At 40.2% G+C, this 20,642-nt stretch overlaps 1 protein-coding gene and 2 long non-coding RNA genes across 3 annotated transcripts; 2 read left to right on the top strand and 1 right to left on the bottom strand.

Annotated features, from left to right (window-relative positions):
* Positions 1–237: 237 nt before the first annotated feature.
* On the bottom strand, positions 238–19,852 carry LOC145657526 (ribonuclease inhibitor-like). The gene is made up of 6 exons (XM_081712821.1): positions 19,685–19,852; positions 17,160–17,330; positions 14,635–14,805; positions 3,771–3,944; positions 1,147–1,193; positions 238–1,065 (listed from the first exon to the last, which is right to left on the bottom strand). Exons 1-6 carry the CDS (start codon positions 19,768–19,770, stop codon positions 539–541), a joined length of 1,176 nt encoding a protein of 391 aa, XP_081568947.1. The 5' UTR covers positions 19,771–19,852; the 3' UTR covers positions 238–538.
* LOC145657534 (uncharacterized) lies at positions 14,923–15,944 on the top strand. The gene is made up of 2 exons (XR_014123290.1): positions 14,923–15,201; positions 15,408–15,944. It is a non-coding gene; the product is annotated as an uncharacterized LOC145657534 (long non-coding RNA).
* Positions 17,410–18,469, top strand: LOC145657532 (uncharacterized). Its single transcript, XR_014123288.1, has 2 exons — positions 17,410–17,726; positions 17,933–18,469. It is a non-coding gene; the product is annotated as an uncharacterized LOC145657532 (long non-coding RNA).
* Positions 19,853–20,642: the final 790 nt, after the last annotated feature.

The raw sequence follows: 20,642 nt of genomic DNA, 5'->3' as shown, positions 1-20,642 counted from the left end.
GGCTCAGTGAATGTGGAGTGGAGTGTGTGTGTGTGTGTGTGTGTGTGTGTGCGCTCGCACGTGTGTGTGTGTGTGTGTGTGTGTGTGTGTGTGTGTGTGTGTGTGTGTGTGTGTGTGTGTGTGTGTGTGTGTGTGTGTGTGTGTGTGTGTGTGTGTGTGTGTGTGTGTGTGTGTGTGTGTGTGTGTGTGTGTGTGTGTGTGTGTGTGTGTGTGTGTGTGTGTGTGTGTGTGTGTGTGTGTGTGTGTGTGTGTGTGTGTGTGTGTGTGTGTGTGTGTGTGTGTGTGTGTGTGTGTGTGTGTGTGTGTGTGTGTGTGTGTGTGTGTGTGTGTGTGTGTGTGTGTGTGTGTGTGTGTGTGTGTGGGAGAGAGCGAGAGAAAGGTGTTTTGTGTGTTTGTGTGAGAGAGAGACACACAAGGGTATAGTGTCTGTGTGTGTATTTTATAGTCAGCAGGCATGTATGTATTATGATGTTCACCAGTTGTTTGTTTCCCTGCAGACTCAGGTGTTCCTCCAGGACACAGGAGGCTATTCTAGCTCTCACACACACACTGAGGAGTTATAATAAACCCAAAACGCTGCATAGAGGGGCTCAGTGAATGTGGAGTGGAGTGTGTGTAAGTGTGTGAGTGTGTGTGTGTGAGAGGAGACGCTGTAGAAGGACAGAGTGCCGGCGGGCCAGTCCAGATACACTCCTACTCTGTTGGAGCTGGAGGGGGCAGAGATGGCAGTTCTCTTATTATTGTGCCAGACAGTGTATCGGTTATCAGAGCAGCTCAGCTTCCAGGACTTTATATTACATCCAAACCAACAGTCATAACTGCGTCCTTTCCTCCTGATTCCTTTATATGTCACTGATATACCAGCCCCTCCCCCACTCCACTCAACCTCCCAGTAACAGCGTCCAGTCAGACTCTCTCTACAGACAACCTGATACCAGTAATCAAATCTCTCTGAATGATCAGGATACGACTGCTGCTCCTCCACACACGTCACCTTTCTGTTCCCCTCAGACAGAGAGAGACGTGCGTGTGCTGTGTTTGGGTCCAGTGTGAGATCAAACGCATCTGCACACAAGAAGACACATTAGAGGAGAGATCACAAATACTGTGTGCATGCGTGTGTGTGTGTACACATTTACTTCTTACATTTTCTTAGTCCTGGTTTGATTCTGATCTCCCCTGCGTACTCCACCCTAAAGAAACACACACACACAGATAATAGTTCTCTCTCACACACACAAATAATTCTGTCACTATTTCTCTCACTCGCACAAATAATAGTTCTGTCTCTCTCTCTTTTTCACACGGATAATATTTCTGTCTCTCTCTCTCGGTCTCACACAGATAATAGTTCTATCTCTTTCTCTCTGTCTCACACAGAATAGTTCTGTTTCTCTCTCTCTCTCATACAGATAATAGTTCTGTCGCTCTCTCTGTCTCACACAGATAACAGTTGTCTCTCTCTCTCTCGCTATCTCTCATTCACACTCTCACACACACACACACACACACACACACACACAGATAATGGTTCTCTCTCTCTCTCACATACAGATAATAATTGTCTCTCTCTCTCTCGGTCTCACAGATAATAGTTCTCTTTCTCTCTCTCTCTCACACACACAGATAATAGTTCTGTCTCTCTCTCACTCGCACAGATAATATTTGTTTCTCTCTCTCTCACAGATAATATTTGTTTCTCTCTCACACAGATAATAGTTCTGTTTCTCTCTCTAACACAGATAATAGTTCTGTTTCTCTCTCTCTCACACACACAAACAGATAATAGTTTTGTCTCTGACATAGATAATGGTTCTGTCTCTCTCTGTCTATTCTCTCTCACACACAGATAATAGTTCTGTCTCTCACACAGTTATCAGTTCTCTCTCTGTCTTACACAGATAATAGTTCTGTCTCTCTCTCTCACGCACAGATAATAGTTCTGTCTCTGTCTAACACAGATAATAGTTCTGTCGCTCTTTCTCTCTCTTGCACACAGTTATTAGTTCTGTCTCACACAGGTAATAGTTCTCTCTCTCTCTCTCTCTCTCTCTCTCTCTCACACACACACACACAGATAATACTTCTGTCTCTCTCTCTCTCTCTCTCTCTCTCTCTCTCTCTCACACACACACACACACACACACACACACACACAGATAATACTTCTGTCTCTCTCTCTCTCTCACACACACAGATAATAGTTCTGTCGTTCTCCCTCACACACAATTGTTCTGTCTCTCTCTCTCTCTCTCTCTCCCTCTCTCAGTGCACTGAGGACACTGTCAGCACTGACATCCACACGTCTCTCACACATCTGGAGGACATGGACAGTTATGTTCCAGTGCTGTTCACTGATTACAGCTCAGCAGTCAACAGTCACCCCAACCAAACTGACTGAAACACTCACCACTGCACTCACACCCTCCTTCTGTAAATGGGGGCTGAACTTTCTAACAGACAGAATCAGTCAGTCAGAACTGGCAATGTACATCCAGCACAAGGACTGAACTCTGGGACCCCCCAGGACTGTGTGGCCGCCCAGTATAACACCAGCATCATCAAACTGGTTTGACTGGTCACTGGATGAGACAGCATACAGGAGGGAGGTGACAGACATGGTGACATGGTGTCATGACAACAATCTCTCCCTGAATGCAGACAAGACCAAGACGATGATTGTTGACCCAAGGAGGAAGGAGAAGCAGCAGCACACACGACTACAGACAGGAGAGATGGAGGTGGACTCCTTCACCTTCCTGGAGTTCACATCAGTGAGGACATCACGTGGACCTACAACACACACCCTACATCAGTGAGGACCTCACCTGGACCTACAACACACACACACCCCACATCATTGAGGACCTCACCTGGACCTACAACACATCATTGAGGACCTCACCTGGACCTACAACACACCCCACACCAGTGCGGACCTCACCTGGACCCACAACAAACACCACATCATAAAGAAATCCCAACAGTATCTGCTGTGTCCTCTGTTTATGTACGATACACAGCATGACCTGCAGGTTAACACTCTCCTGACATCAGAACTCGGAAAATGTTCAGCTCTTGTTCAGTTTTATTGACAACAGGAGGAAATGTGAAACTGAATCACATGAAAGACAAATCAACAACAAGCCAGCCCCAACAAGTACCGATATACACAAAACACAATGCAGCAAACTTCACAGAGAATAACATTATCCACCAAATAATGATCTGTGATTACAAATAACAATACAATAAACTACACACAACCACAATGTTTTCAAAAGGTATGATATGTACGCAGACAACTGCATTAGCACGGCTATAATAACTACACTATCTATAATAACTACGATAACTAGAACTCTTGGAGTTGTATTCTCTCACTCTACGATCGCTACACACATAAACCGACTCGCTGCTACTGACACCCTGTGGTTCTTAAATGAATTACAACTAACCTCAAAAAATGGAACAGAGTTTATAAACTCCTGACAGAACAGCATCTGTACTTCCTGAGGAGGCTGAGAAAATGTAGCATGTCAACTAAAACTCAATCGTTCCTACAGGAGAATGATGGAGAGTGAACTCACCAGCCACCACAGTATGATATGGGAACTGCACTACTCAGGAATGGAAGACTCAGTTTTCAGTATTTTCTCATTCTCACTCTTTCATAAACACACACAGAAACACACACGCGCACACACACACATACACATAAGCACACACAAACAAACCCACATACGCATGCACACACTAACGTTCCATACCTGAGCGTGTCTAGTCTGCAGTGGGGATCCTCCAGTCTAACAGAGAGCAGCTTCACTCCTGACTCTCCTGGGTGGTTGTACGTCAGGTCCAGTTCTTTCAGGTGGGAGGGGTTTGACCTCAGAGCTGAAGCCAGAGAAGAACAGCCTTCCTCTGTGACCAAACAACCAGACAGTCTGCAGAAAGGAGGGAAACAGGTAGAGAGAGACAGAGAGTGAGATGCACTTCCAGACCAGCCTGCATGGGGCAGCTAGAGAGGCTGGTAACTGTAGTTGGAGGTTCCTCCACTCTCATCTCCAAGATGGCGTCCTCCATGGCAGACGGCTTTATTCACTCTTCTCCAGATCGCTGCTGTCTGTGTTTATTTTAGCTCTTATTTTTATTCAGCCTTTCAGAACTCTAGTGCACTATTAACCTACATCAGAAGAACCCTAAAGCTGACCTTACACTGTGTGATTTCAGTGGTCTTACAAGACTGTTACATGTCAGACTGTATGAGATGATGCCAGTAAAATCTTGGCAGAATTCTACATCTGGCTGTGATAACAGGAGTAATAACACTGTCACATTTCTGGACCTGTGACTCAGAGATAAAGTCTAAGAATCCTAAGCGATGCATACTTTTTTTTGGAAGTTGCAACGCTGATGCCAGATTTTCACAAGTGTTTTCCTCAAGATTACAGATAGCTAGACCGCAAGAAGATACAACAGACATTACAATATACCCTACAGTAGATACAACAGATATCACAATATACCCTACAGTAGATACAACAGACATTACAATATACTCTACAGTAGATAGAACAAATATTACAATGTACCCTACAGTAGATACAAATATTACAATATACCCTACAGTAAATACAACAGATATCACAATGTACTCTACAGTAGATACAATATTACAATATACCCTACAGTAGATACAACAGATATCACAACATACTCCATAGTATATAGTATAGTGGAATTATTTTGTCATTATGGGAATATCTCTGAGAAATAGATATCCAAAATCAGCATATTGTAAATGAGTACATGAATTCCCCTAATGGTAGTATGACTTTAATATGGGATTATTAAACTTCCGCGTGCTGTCTGGACAGCAGAGTCCCTTGCAGTCTTCAAACACAGACTGAAGATCCATCTGTTTGTGGAATATTTAAATGACCACTGATCCTGCTCCTATGTTGACTAACTGAAACTCTAGTACTTATTGTAGGGTGTTGTTTATTACTCTGATGTTGACTGCTCCTATGTTGACTAACTCTAGTACTTGTTTATTACTGATGTTGACTGCTCCTATGTTGACTAACTCTAGTACTTGTTTATTACTCTGATGTTGACTGCTCCTGTGTTGACTAACTCTAGTACTTATTGTTTATTGCACTGATTGTCTGTTATAGAGCTTAAATGTATTTTGTACTTCTAGACATTAGCATTGACCCCTGTATTTCAACAGTATTCTAGTTCATTGGTATCTTGCACTCTAACCTACTTTACTGGCTAGGATCTGTTCTATGAGGAAATGACAAAGCACTTTTCTAAGTTGCTCTGGATAAAAGCATCTGCCAAATGCTGTAAAAGTAAATATAAATGTATTCTTATGTGGTCATGGAACTGTCTTGGCTTTATGGGACATTTCTGAGAAATAGATATCCAAAATTAACCTGAATGAAATGAGTACATGAATTCACCCAAAGGTATTATTATTTTAATAGGAGTTTATGAAAAATAGTAGAGTGAAATCTGTCCAAACTTACTCTGCTGATACTCTGCAAATTCAGTCTATATAAAATGAGTGCATTATTTTGCCTAAAGGTAGTTTGACTTTAATATGGATTTATGAAGACATTGTACAGTGAGTGTCCAAACTTACTCTGCTAATAGTCAAGGGGTCCTACTCACATGTGGTAGTGGAACTGTTTTTGCATTTTGTTAAAATTCAGAAAAATATGTAAAACTTCAATATAGATTTATTAATGATCTGGTGATGGCCAAGGGCCACCATTCAATTGGCAGTGGAATATTTCAGCCCTGGAGTTCTCCTGCCCTGCACATTTGCTACATTTCACTAGTGATAACCTCTGTTTCAGCTGGCAGTCAAGAGCTATAATAACCTTCTGAGAAACATTATGTAGAAAAAAGCATTTTCCACAATGCTTATTAAGCTGTGTAAATATATTACCAATTGTATTTAATCTAATTATGCAATTAAACTAGTTCAATCAAGTAAACTGTATTTTGTACTTTTAAATGTAGTAAACGTGCATGTCCATCAAAGCTCTTAAAAATACGCAAGTCTGTTTCTTTGCTTAGGAAGAGTTAGATTGCGCTGAGCAGCGAAATACCGTAAAATCACGCATATAGGCGCATTGAATTTAAAGCGCGAATGACTTGACTGTGAATTGCTAAAGCGCGATAGCGTGATCGCGGTTGTAACCTAGTTACCACCTGTAACCTAGTAACCACCTGTAACCTAGCTACAAGCTTTAAATGTGTTTAAACTGATGTAGGGGACATGACTGATTAATACACAGCTGTACTTCATGAACACCAGATGTTATAAATCACATCCCCGTCAAATCTCCCGTCACACCCTCACCCTCCTCCCTCCTGCTCGCAACTACGTGAAGATCCAACCGCATTTCTCCTAAAGACTGTAACTTGATTGTTGCAAAGACAAGAAGTCCAATCTTGCTTATTGACGGTTTGGTCAAATTGATTGAGACTGTTAGCTGGTTAGATATCTGTGCTGAACAGTAAACAACTAAAGAAATCAACATAGCTAGACTTTCTTTGCTAACATTACCTAGTTAGCTGTTAGCCATGAATGACGATCAGAGATTCAGTGAAAAACTCTTACAGGCTTTGTCTGTCTGTCTTAGTCCATCTACTTTTACTTTTTGTCTGTCCCTTTCTGGTATTTTCCTTTTCTCTTGGAAATCACCATAGTAGCAAATATCCTCCAATTCCAGTTTGAGATTTTCTGTCATTTTCATGATCCACTACAGTTCTCTTCACCTCAGTAAGTTAAAACAGCTCCTCTGATGCTATTGGCCACTGTAATGACGTCATTCAATATTCTGCCGCCCCGGCCGTCCTACCACATATGTGATTGGATAAAATTACTGTCACTCAAATTGAGAAACTTGTCACTCATTCCTGTTGCTGGACACAAGTACTTCTTGGATATTCATGTTATTACTACCTTTATTTTTTTTTTCAAATGGTACAATTTAAAAAATGTGTGGAGTGTTTTTATTGTACCTTTTGACATTTTTTAATACGTCAACTTAGACCTAAAAACACAAGGGCAACAATCACAAGGTTATTACTGTATTTCTAGACCAAACTGTTTTCTGCTGTTTTGTGTGCTCCCAGTTTTAGTTGAGAAAAATATTATGAACATTATCTTCACTACATATAATGGTGTTACACTGTTTCTGACCATTCTGGTGCCCTACACACACCCAAACACACCCTGCTGCTACCACACTACAGTTACAGTGAAACTACAAACACTCCATAACTGCAGCCTGATCAGATTTAATAGACAGACTGAACACAGGCATGCTAATAGAACACAGATTTGTACCTTCAGTTTCCAGAGTTGAATCTGTCCTAGTACAACTCCCCGAGGTCATTTGTGCCAGTCTTGGGTAGTGTAGTCTATTGTGTGGCTGTGTGTATCAACATAAAATATCGTCGGTGTAGAAGATTACTGTACATTCACTCAGTGGATTTGAACTTGTTACATCTACTACTGTATTTTCTTTTCCCTCTTCTGGTTTATGTTTAATGAAGACAGGGTTGGGGTGGAGCATGTGTTGGGTTTGGTTTTTATTCTGGCTTATACTCCCCATAGAGACAGATGGCATGTTTGTAGATCTCTATTACTTTTTAGTAATAGTGGTTTGTGCTCAGAATAAAGTGTCTGTTGTGGTCTCTCCCGCTACACTGGTACATAACAAATGTATAAAGGTTGGTATCTCTCTCTAATCATCTGCGGCTGAAATAACCAGCAACTGAAGATGGCTGCCTCCAACACTCCAAACACTGTAAGATAAAACTGATGATTTTCTTCATAATTTGTGAACCCTAAAGACAGCCATGTTACTATATTGTGTGGGATGTAGCTTGGACACATTAATGTGTAACATATTAAAACTGTTGCATAACCATTGTATTAGAGTGTTGCTATGAACAATGCATTAAATAAGAATTTTATACATTTTTTCCTTTTTTTTTTTTTTTAACAGAACAGTGCCTTGACTCTCCCACTATTTGTATTTTATATCTTTTCCCTGCAAAACACCTTCACTCTTGTTTCTGAACTTCTGAGCCCTCCAGACATCTTGTGGTTTTAAGTATTTTCTGTGGTCAGTGTTTGTTCTCCTGTATGGAGGAAGCACAAAGACAAGGAGCACAGCAAGGGGTCCAGTGAGGAGCACATTCCATCAGTGGGGGTCACACACAGATAATAGTTCTGCCTCTCTCACACACACAAATAGATCTGTCTGTCTCTCTCTTCTCTCTATTTCACACACACACACAAACTCACAGATAATAGTTCTGTCTCACACTTACAAATAATAGATCTGTCTCTCTCTCTGTCTCTCTCTATTTCTCTCTCATACACACAAACACACACACAGATAATAGTTGTGTTTCTCTCTCTCTCTCTCTCACACACACACATACAAATAATAGTTCTCTCGCTCTCACGCACACACACAGATAAAAGTTCTCTCCCTCTCTCTCTCTCACACACACACACACACACACACACACACACACACACACACAAATAATAGTTCTGTCTCTCCCTCACACACACACACACGTTTCAATCGAGGTGAAGCATTATAAACAGTAAATGAAACATACTTGTGTCAATTTGTGTAATAAATAAGATTTCAAACAGTAGTCATATTGGCCCTGAACTAAACAGTGTGAGGTCTGGTTTACTGTGTATATACAGTAGTCATATTGGCCGTGAACTAAACAGTGTGAGGTCTGGTTTACTGTGTATATACAGTAGTCATATTGGCCGTGAACTAAACAGTGTGAGGTCTGGTTTACTGTGTATATACAGTAGTCATATTGGCCGTGAACTAAACAGTGTGAGGTCTGGTTTACTGTGTATAAACAGTAGTCATATTGGCCGTGAACTAAACAGTGTGAGGTCTGGTTTACTGTGTATAAACAGTAGTCATATTGGCCGTGAACTAAACAGTGTGAGGTCTGGTTTACTGTGTATATACAGTAGTCATATTGGCCGTGAACTAAACAGTGTGAGGTCTGGTTTACTGTGTATATACAGTAGTCATATTGGCCGTGAACTAAACAGTGTGAGGTCTGGTTTACTGTGTATAAACAGTAGTCATATTGGCCGTGAACTAAACAGTGTGAGGTCTGGTTTACTGTGTATAAACAGTAGTCATATTGGCCCTGAACTAAACAGTGTGAGGTCTGATTTACTGTGTATAAACAGTAGTCATATTGGTCCTGAAGTAAACAGTGTGAGCTCTGGTTTACTGTGTATAAACAGTAATCATATTGGTCCTGAACTAAACAGTGTGAGGTCTGATTTACTGGCTGGGAAATAATTTTAGCACCAAATGTCCAGTTGAGGCTTGAAGAACATATTTACTGGGGGGACAGATGGGACCAGTGAACATCTTGTGGTGAAACACTAAAATGGCCTTACAGCACAGTGGAATTTCAGGGTACACAAGTTAATACAGTGGTAAAACCACTATTATAGTGTGTAATAAACTACATACTGTTTAATTCCTTATCAGATTATGACATTCACATGAGGTCAGGCAGGAAATCATTAATTAACCCATAAGATTACAATTTGAATGAATCATCACCAGTGATTTACTGGGTGTGGGTTACATAAACATAAATATGTTTAAAGGTTTCATTTCTGTCCAGCACTTAATATTTTATATCACTTACAAGTATCTTCCATTCTTTGATTCATCCCCTCGAAAAAGGTTGTATTTCAAGATTCCAAAAATTCTGTGTGTGGTTATAATTCTACAAGTGGTTATAATTCTGTGTGTGGTTATATTTCTACGTGTAGTTATATTGCTACATTTGGTTATAATTCTACTTCTCTTCTCCTAATCTCCTGATTACTGATTACTGTGTCTTGTGTGTCTTTCTTTCTCTCTTGTAATTAAGTCCACAGGTTCGCTCGTCCAGTGCTGAACATTGTTCCTCACTACTGTGTTCAGATGTCCTGAGTTTACTGTCAGCTGTCTGATTAGTTTCTCTCTCTGCTGACTCCATGTCTTCTACCATCACTGTTCTATTCTGTTTGATGTCTCTGGCTTGATGAAAAAATTAGCAGCCAACAAGCTAATATGATGTTAGCGTGAGGTATCTAGGTGTAGTAACCAACAATATACTGTAACTTGGCAAGCTTAAGGTTACTAAAATTAGCCGGCTACATGTTTCATAAAAACACCCGTGGAGAGAGATCACAGGTTTATCTTAAGGAATAACCAATAAACTTTTCAGTTCTATTGAATGAATATTAACTTGTTGTGTTCTTTCCTCCAGCACGGCTGTCAGTTCAGCTCATCTCAACATGTGTTGAACACATGGTGTAAGTCATAATGAGAACAGGGTCTCCCAACCATAAATGCAAGGGAATCGTGTGTGATTGTAAAAGTGTCCAGTAATGTGTCAAGAACCTCAATGGTTCAGCTTTAAATGTTTTAATTAAGATTTTAAGGGCTTTTATTTGCAGAGAGATTAGAATGACTGATGTTTACAGTGTTTCCATACATAAACTACATAAAGTCACTCAGTGAAAATCTTACATTAGAACACTTCACTTTACAACACAGCTGTCGGAATTTCTGAATATATTCATCCTGTAAGACATTTTGCAAAATTTCTGCTCTCAGGTGACCAAAAGTGCAGCTTGTGGACAAAATGCCAAAGCGCCTAGTTGAAGCAGCATTTTAATAAATACACCTGTACATGTGGACAAGGACTCATCTGTATCTCCTCTTTACAATGTTAAATTTCTCTTTTAGGCTTGAATATCTGTTCATGCATCACAAATGTAACTCTTTGTCTCCCCAGTGTGGTCATTTAATGAAATGCAGTGAGGTTTCAATAGAAAATTATATTTAGAAATATTTAAAGAAGAGAACTTTATAATATAATAAAAAGTGTAAATTTCCTTGCATTGCCTTGCCTGGCAATGTTTGTTTAATACTGTACTATAAGGGAGTTGACACTGACACTGACCTTTTTTCAACATTACTGTGTCTTCATCAAAGACAAAATGGACAAAGACATGACAAATAACATTCATTAGCAGCCTAAGACAGGTGACCAAATAATGGATGGTTGGTTCATAAGTCAATGAATGGCAGTTACCATAATCAGAGTCCAAATATCAAAATATCCCACCCCTAACACCATAACAGGAAACAGAACAACATAGATCTCATTCAATGTTTCACAAATACAAACACACTAATATACAAATAGAAAATATTGTTGGAAGACATGCAGAGTAGTGATTATGGAGGAATATACACTGCAGTATTGATTATGGAGGAATAAACACTGCAGTAATGATTATGGAGGAATAAACACTGCAGTAATGATTATGGAGGAATAAACACTGCAGTATTGATTATGGAGGAATAAACACTGCAGTAGTGATTATGGAGGAATAAACACTGCAGTAATGATTATGTTGGAATGAACATTGCAGTAGTGATTATGGAGGAATAAACACCACAGTATTGATTATGGTGGAAGAATCACTGTAGTGTTTATCATGGAGAAATAAATACTGCAGTAGTGTTTATGGAATAATGAACACTGCAGTATTGATTATGTTGGCATGAACACCACAGTAGTGATTTTAGAGGAATAAATCACTGTAGTATTTATTATGGAGGAATAAACACTGCAATGGTGATTATTGGAGGAATGAACATTGCAGTAGTGATTATGGAGGAATAAACACCACAGCATTGATTATGGCGGAATAATCACTGTAGTATTTGAGAAATAAACACCGCAGTAGTGACTATGGAATAATGAACACTGCAGTATTGCTTATGGAGGAATGAACATTGCAGTAGTGAATATTAGTGTATGAACACTGCAGTAGTAATGATGGTGGGATGAACACTGCAGTAGTGATTATGGAGGAATGGACAGAATGCAGAGAGCAGAATCTTTTACTAGTGTTTACATTCCTGTGCTCACACTGAGTCACTGATCATGAAACATTCTCCTCTGCCTTTGCTTTTCCCAGTGAGGTCCCGAGTTCTGTCTGTGTGGTGCACCGAGAATCCTGGAGGCTTAATAGCTGAGTCAGGGACCCCATCAGTCAGTCAGGTGTGTGTGAGGCAGACCCCATCAGTCAGTCAGGTGTGTGTGAGGCAGACCCCATCAGTCAGTCAGTTCTGTCTCTCTCACACACACAAATAATAGATCTGTCTGTCTCTCTCTCTCTGTTTCACACACACAAATAATAGTTCTGCCTCTCTCTCACACACAGTTCTGTTTCTCTCTCTCTCTCACACACACACACACACACACAAACACACAGATAATAGTTCTGTCTCTTTCACACACACAAATAATATATCTGTCTGTCTCTCTCTTGTGGTGACACACTAAAATATCCTTACAGCACAGAGGAATTTCAGGGTACACAAGTTAATACAGTGGTAAAACCACTATTATAGTGTATAATAAACTATATACTGTTTAATTCCTTATCAGATTATGACATTCACATGAGGTCAGTCAGGGAGTCATTAATTAACCCATCAGATTACAATTTGAATAAATCTTCACCAATAAATCAAGGGTGTGGGTTACATAAACATTAATATTATTACCCGAGAAAGGTTTCATTTCTGTCCAGCACTTAATATTTTATATCACTTACAAGTATCTTCAGTTCTTTGATTCATCCCCTCGAAAAAGGTTGCATTTCAAGATTCCAAAAAATTCTAATTCTGGTTATAATTCTATGTGTGGTTATATTTCTACATGTAGTTATATTGCTACATTTGGTTATAATTCTACATGTGATTATAATTCTATGTGTGGTTATAATTCTATGTGTGGTTATATTTCTACGTGTGGTTATAATTCTCAGTGTATCTGAATTATGTAGTATCAAATGATGAATTATGTGTGCAGAAATGTCTGACACACAATATCGCTACTTCACACAACTAATTTATTCACTAAAATCAGCCATTTACATTAACACAAAAAAAACAACTAAACAAGTCAGCAGAGTTGTGGGGCTACAGTGAGAGTGGACACAGCTGACACTACAGCAGACCTGTGGGGCTACAGTGAGAGTGGACACAGCTGACACTACAGCAGACCTGTGGGGCTACAGTGAGAGTGGACACAGCTGACACTACAGCAGAGCTGTGGAGCTACAGTGAGAGTGGACACAGCTGACACTACAGCAGAGCTGTGGGGCTACAGTGAGAGTGGACACAGCCGACACTACAGCAGAGCTGTGGGGCTACAGTGAGAGTGGACACAGCTGACACTACAGCATACCTGTGGGGCTACAGTGAGAGTGGACAAAGCTGGCTCCTCTGTCTCTGTCTGCTGTGTCCACTCTCTTCCATGTTCTCCTCCTGGACACTTTCACAATCAAGTTCTTCTGTCTTTTCTCTCTCCTGCTGTCTTCTTACTAAAGAAGGTTGCCATGGCAATAGCATTACTCTTTCTCTTCATCCTGGTTGTTTTCTGTCTCTCTATACTAACTGTAAACGAACAAGCAGGAGTATTTTATATTCTAGCGAGTTCCTTATATTTAAGGAAGCTAACATTGGCCTCATTAGCTTTGTTACAGTACATCAGGCACCCAGTGTGACACACACACACACACACACACACACACACACACACACACACACACACACACACACACCTCACTCCTTCTCTCCTCCTAATCTCCTGATTATTGATTACTGTGCCAGCTACATGTTTCATAAAAACACCTGTGGAGAGAGATCACAGATTTATTTTAACGAATAACCAATAAACCTTTCAGGTCTATTGAATGAATATTAACTTGTTGAGTTCTTTCCTCCAGCACGGCTGTCAGTTCAGCTCATCTCAACATGTCTTGAACACACGGTGTAAATCATAATGAGAACAGGGTCTCCCACCCAAAAACACAAGGGAATCATGTGTGATTGTAAAAGTGTCCTGTAATGTGTCTAGAACCTCAATGGTTCAGCTTTAAATGTTTTCATTAAGACTTTAAGGGCTTTTATTTGCAGAGACATTAGAATGACTGATGTTTACAGTGTTTCTATACATAAACTAGATAAAATCACTCAGTGAAAATCTTACATTAGAACACTTCATTTTACAAAACTGTTGTTGGAGTTTCTGAATATATTCATCCTGTAAGACATTTTGCAAAATTTCTGTGCTCAGGTGACCAAAGATGCAGCTTGTGGACAAAATAACAAAGTGCCTAGTTGAAGCAGCATTGTAATAAATACACCTGTACATGTGGACAAGGACTCATCTGGGTCTTCTCTTTACAATGTTATATTTCTCTTATAGACTTGAAAATCTGCTCATGCATCACAGATGTAACTCTTTGTCTCCACAGTGTGGTCATTTAATAAAATGCAGTGAGGTTTCAACAAAAAAACTATATTTAGAAAGATTTAAAAAGAGAACTTTATAATATAAAAGTGTAAACTTCCATGCATTGCCTTGCCTGGCAATGTTTGTTTAATACTGTACTATAATGGAGTTGACACTGACCTTTTTAAAATGGCTCTTTATTTACATTCAAAAATAGTCACAGAAACTCACCTGAGAATCTCCAGTTTACAGTGTGAACTCTTCAGTCCAGCACAGAGCTGCTCCACTCCTGAATTCTGCAGGTCATTATTATTCATCTCCAGCTCTCTCAGTGAGTTTTCTGTTTGTAGAACTGATGTGAGAGATTTGCAAGACTCTTCATTGAGACCACAGCCAGATAGTCTGTAAACGAGTAACTACAGTAAATAATGTAGTTCAGTCAGAGGATGATGAATTAAAAGATCTGAACTGCTAAAAAAAATGTAAAGAAGAGATTGGAAGGTCTGGAACACACTGATACATTTTCAGCCTTTTAATTTTACAAACACAGTAACATTTCAACACTACTGTGTCTTCATCAAAGACAAAATGGACAAAAACATGACAAATAACATTCATTAGCAACCTAAGACAGGTGACTAAATAATGGATGGTTAGTGATCACACTATGAGTCACTGATCATGAAACATTCTCCTCTGCCTTTGCTTTACCCAGTGAGGTCCTGAGTTCTGTCTTTGTGGTGCACCGAGAATCCCGGAGGCTCAATAGCCGAGTCAGGGACCCCATCAGTCAGTCAGGTGTGTGTGTGACTCAGACCCAATCAGTCAGTTAAGTGTGTGTAAGGCAACTATCTTATGTCTGCTGTTGACATGAAATGTGTCCCTGGAGTTTGTCCTTCATGGACTGTATGTGTGCAGTAAAATACTGGGGAGAAGAGGACCGTTCACATGTTGTTTCAGTTGGATCAGAACTTCGACTCACTTCTCACTTCTCTTCACTACAGCAGAGCAGTGGGGCTACAATGAGAGTAGACACAGCTGACACTACAGCAGACCTGTGGGGCTACAGTGAGAGTGGACGCAGCCGACACTACAGCAGATCTGTGGGGCTACAGTGAAAGTGGACACAGCTGACACTACAGCATACCTGTGGGGCTACAGTGAGAGTGGACAAAGCTGGCTCCTCTGTCTCTGTCTGCTGTGTCCACTCTCTTCCATGTTCTCCTCCTGGACACTTTCACCATCAAGTTCTTCTGTCTTTTCTCTCTCATGCTGTCGTCTTACTAAAGAAGGTTGCCATGGCAATAGCATTACTCTTTCTCTTCATCCTGGTTGTTTTCTGTCTCTCTATACTAACTGTAAACTTACAAGCAGGAGTATTTTATATTCTAGCCAGTTCCTTAGATTTAAGGAAGCTAACATTAACCTCATTAGCTTTGTTACAGAACATCAGGGACCCAGCATGCCACACACACACACACACACACACACACACACACACACACACACACACACACACACACACACACACACACACACACTTCACTCCTTCTCTCCTCCTAATCTCCTGATTATTGATTACTGTGTCTTGTTTGTCTTTCTTTCTCTCTTGTAATTAAGTCCACAGGTTCGCTCGTCCAGTGCTGAACATTGTTCCTCACTACTGTGTTCAGATGTCCTGAGTTTACTGTCAGCTGTCTGCTCAGTTTCTCTCTCTGCTGACTCCACGTCTTCTACCATCACTGTTCTATTTTAGTTTGATGTCTCTGGCTTGATGAAAAAATTAGCAGCCAACATTCACTCCTAAATCAAGCTAATCTGACGTTAGCGTGAGGTATCTAGGTGTAATAACCAACAATATACTGTAACTTGGCAAGCTTAAGGTTACTAATATTAGCCAGCTACATGTTTCATAAAATCACCCATGGGGAGAGATCACAGGTTTATCTTAAGGAATAACCAATAAACCTTTCAGGACTATTGAATGAATATTAACTTGTTGCGTTCTTTCCTCCAGCACGGCTATCAGTTCAGCTCATCTCAACATGTGTTTAACACACGGTGTAGATCATAATGAGAACAGGGTCTCCCACCCAAAAACACAAGGGAATCGTGTGATTGTAAAAGTGTCCTGTAATGTGTCTAGAACCTCAATGGTTCAGCTTTAAATGTTTTCATTAAGACTTTAAGGGCTTTTATTTGCAGAGACATTAGAATGACTGATGTTTACAGTGTTTCTATACATAAACTAGATAAAATCACTCAGTGAAAATCCTACATTAGAACAGTTCATTTTACAACACTGTTGTTGGAGTTTCTGAATATATTCATCCTGTAAGACATTTTGCAAAAATCTTTGTGCTCAGGTGACCAAAGATGCAGCTTGTGGACAAAATACCAAAGTGCCTAGTTGAAGCAGCATTGTAATAAATACACCTGTACATGTGGACAAGGACTCATCTGGGTCTTCTCTTTACAATGTTATATTTCTCTTATAGACTTGAAAATCTGCTCATGCATCACAGATGTAACTCTTTGTCTCCACAGTGTGGTCATTTAATAAAATGCAGTGAGGTTTCAACAAAAAAACTATATTTAGAAATATTTAAAAAGAGAACTTTATAATATAAAAGTGTAAACTTCCATGCATTGCCTTGCCTGGCAATGTTTGTTTAATACTGTACTATAATGGAGTTGACACTGACCTTTTTAAAATGCCTCTTTATTTACATTCAAAAATAGTCACAGAAACTCACCTGAGAATCTCCAGTTTACAGTGTGAACTCTTCAGTCCAGCACAGAGCTGCTCCACTCCTGAATTCTGCAGGTCATTATTATTCATCTCCAGCTCTCTCAGTGAGTTTTCTGTTTGTAGAACTGATGTGAGAGATTTGCAAGACTCTTCATTGAGACCACAGCCAGATAGTCTGTAAACGAGTAACTACAGTAAATAATGTAGTTCAGTCAGAGGATGATGAATTAAAAGATCTGAACTGCTAAAAAAAATGTAAAGAAGAGATTGCAAGGTCTGGAACACACTGATACATTTTCAGCCTTTTAATTTTACAAACACAGTAACATTTCAACACTACTGTGTCTTCATCAAAGACAAAATGGACAAAAACATGACAAATAACATTCATTAGCAACCTAAGACAGGTGACTAAATAATGGATGGTTAGTGATCACACTATGAGTCACTGATCATGAAACATTCTCCTCTGCCTTTGCTTTACTCAGTGAGGTCCTGAGTTCTGTCTTTGTGGTGCACCGAGAATCCCGGAGGCTCAATAGCTGAGTCAGGGACCCCATCAGTCAGTCAGGTGTGTGTGTGACTCAGACCCAATCAGTCAGTTAAGTGTGTGTAAGGCAACTATCTTATGTCTGCTGTTGACATGAAATGTGTCCCTGGAGTTTGTCCTTCATGGACTGTATGTGTGCAGTAAAATACTGGGGAGAAGAGGACCGTTCACATGTTGTTTCAGTTGGATCAGAACTTCGACTCACTTCTCACTTCTCTTCACTACAGCAGAGCAGTGGGGCTACAATGAGAGTAGACACAGCCGACACTACAGCAGACCTGTGGGGCTACAGTGAGAGTGGACGCAGCCGACACTACAGCAGATCTGTGGGGCTACAGTGAAAGTGGACACAGCTGACACTACAGCATACCTGTGGGGCTACAGTGAGAGTGGACAAAGCTGGCTCCTCTGTCTCTGTCTGCTGTGTCCACTCTCTTCCATGTTCTCCTCCTGGACACTTTCACCATCAAGTTCTTCTGTCTTTTCTCTCTCATGCTGTCGTCTTACTAAAGAAGGTTGCCATGGCAATAGCATTACTCTTTCTCTTCATCCTGGTTGTTTTCTGTCTCTCTATACTAACTGTAAACTTACAAGCAGGAGTATTTTATATTCTAGCCAGTTCCTTAGATTTAAGGAAGCTAACATTAACCTCATTAGCTTTGTTACAGAACATCAGGGACCCAGCATGCCACACACACACACACACACACACACACACACACACACACACACACACACACACACACACACACACACACACACACTTCACTCCTTCTCTCCTCCTAATCTCCTGATTATTGATTACTGTGTCTTGTTTGTCTTTCTTTCTCTCTTGTAATTAAGTCCACAGGTTCGCTCGTCCAGTGCTGAACATTGTTCCTCACTACTGTGTTCAGATGTCCTGAGTTTACTGTCAGCTGTCTGCTCAGTTTCTCTCTCTGCTGACTCCACGTCTTCTACCATCACTGTTCTATTTTAGTTTGATGTCTCTGGCTTGATGAAAAAATTAGCAGCCAACATTCACTCCTAAATCAAGCTAATCTGACGTTAGCGTGAGGTATCTAGGTGTAATAACCAACAATATACTGTAACTTGGCAAGCTTAAGGTTACTAATATTAGCCAGCTACATGTTTCATAAAATCACCCATGGGGAGAGATCACAGGTTTATCTTAAGGAATAACCAATAAACCTTTCAGGACTATTGAATGAATATTAACTTGTTGCGTTCTTTCCTCCAGCACGGCTATCAGTTCAGCTCATCTCAACATGTGTTTAACACACGGTGTAGATCATAATGAGAACAGGGTCTCCCACCCAAAAACACAAGGGAATCGTGTGATTGTAAAAGTGTCCTGTAATGTGTCTAGAACCTCAATGGTTCAGCTTTAAATGTTTTCATTAAGACTTTAAGGGCTTTTATTTGCAGAGACATTAGAATGACTGATGTTTACAGTGTTTCTATACATAAACTAGATAAAATCACTCAGTGAAAATCCTACATTAGAACAGTTCATTTTACAACACTGTTGTTGGAGTTTCTGAATATATTCATCCTGTAAGACATTTTGCAAAAATCTTTGTGCTCAGGTGACCAAAGATGCAGCTTGTGGACAAAATACCAAAGTGCCTAGTTGAAGCAGCATTGTAATAAATACACCTGTACATGTGGACAAGGACTCATCTGGGTCTTCTCTTTACAATGTTATATTTCTCTTATAGACTTGAAAATCTGCTCATGCATCACAGATGTAACTCTTTGTCTCCACAGTGTGGTCATTTAATAAAATGCAGTGAGGTTTCAACAAAAAAACTATATTTAGAAATATTTAAAAAGAGAACTTTATAATATAAAAGTGTAAACTTCCATGCATTGCCTTGCCTGGCAATGTTTGTTTAATACTGTACTATAATGGAGTTGACACTGACCTTTTTAAAATGCCTCTTTATTTACATTCAAAAATAGTCACAGAAACTCACCTGAGAATCTCCAGTTTACAGTGTGAACTCTTCAGTCCAGCACAGAGCTGCTCCACTCCTGAATTCTGCAGGTCATTATTATTCATCTCCAGCTCTCTCAGTGAGTTTTCTGTTTGTAGAACTGATGTGAGAGATTTGCAAGACTCTTCATTGAGACCACAGCCAGATAGTCTGTAAACGAGTAACTACAGTAAATAATGTAGTTCAGTCAGAGGATGATGAATTAAAAGATCTGAACTGCTAAAAAAAATGTAAAGAAGAGATTGCAAGGTCTGGAACACACTGATACATTTTCAGCCTTTTAATTTTACAAACACAGTAACATTTCAACACTACTGTGTCTTCATCAAAGACAAAATGGACAAAAACATGACAAATAACATTCATTAGCAACCTAAGACAGGTGACTAAATAATGGATGGTTAGTGATCACACTATGAGTCACTGATCATGAAACATTCTCCTCTGCCTTTGCTTTACTCAGTGAGGTCCTGAGTTCTGTCTTTGTGGTGCACCGAGAATCCCGGAGGCTCAATAGCTGAGTCAGGGACCCCATCAGTCAGTCAGGTGTGTGTGTGACTCAGACCCAATCAGTCAGTTAAGTGTGTGTAAGGCAACTATCTTATGTCTGCTGTTGACATGAAATGTGTCCCTGGAGTTTGTCCTTCATGGACTGTATGTGTGCAGTAAAATACTGGGGAGAAGAGGACCGTTCACATGTTGTTTCAGTTGGATCAGAACTTCGACTCACTTCTCACTTCTCTTCACTACAGCAGAGCAGTGGGGCTACAATGAGAGTAGACACAGCCGACACTACAGCAGACCTGTGGGGCTACAGTGAGAGTGGACGCAGCCGACACTACAGCAGATCTGTGGGGCTACAGTGAAAGTGGACACAGCTGACACTACAGCATACCTGTGGGGCTACAGTGAGAGTGGACAAAGCTGGCTCCTCTGT

This window comes from Electrophorus electricus, chromosome 1, assembly GCF_041902795.1.
Source record: "Electrophorus electricus isolate QZ-2024a chromosome 1, ASM4190279v1, whole genome shotgun sequence".
NCBI classification, from domain to species: Eukaryota; Metazoa; Chordata; class Actinopteri; order Gymnotiformes; family Gymnotidae; genus Electrophorus; species Electrophorus electricus.
The sequence above is the reverse complement of the archived record's forward strand: the minus strand, read 5'-3'. Positions and strand labels throughout refer to the sequence as shown.

Coding starts and splice junctions, on each gene's coding strand:
- LOC145657526 (XM_081712821.1), bottom strand. CDS start 19,770: ATGAATAATAATGACCTGCAGAATTCAGGAGTGGAGCAGCTCTGTGCT. Junction 14,806..17,159: donor TGTAAACTGGAGATTCTCAG/GTGAGTTTCTGT, acceptor ACTCGTTTACAG/ACTATCTGGCTGTGGTCTCA. Junction 1,066..1,146: donor CAAACCAGGACTAAGAAAAT/GTAAGAAGTAAA, acceptor TCTTGTGTGCAG/ATGCGTTTGATCTCACACTG.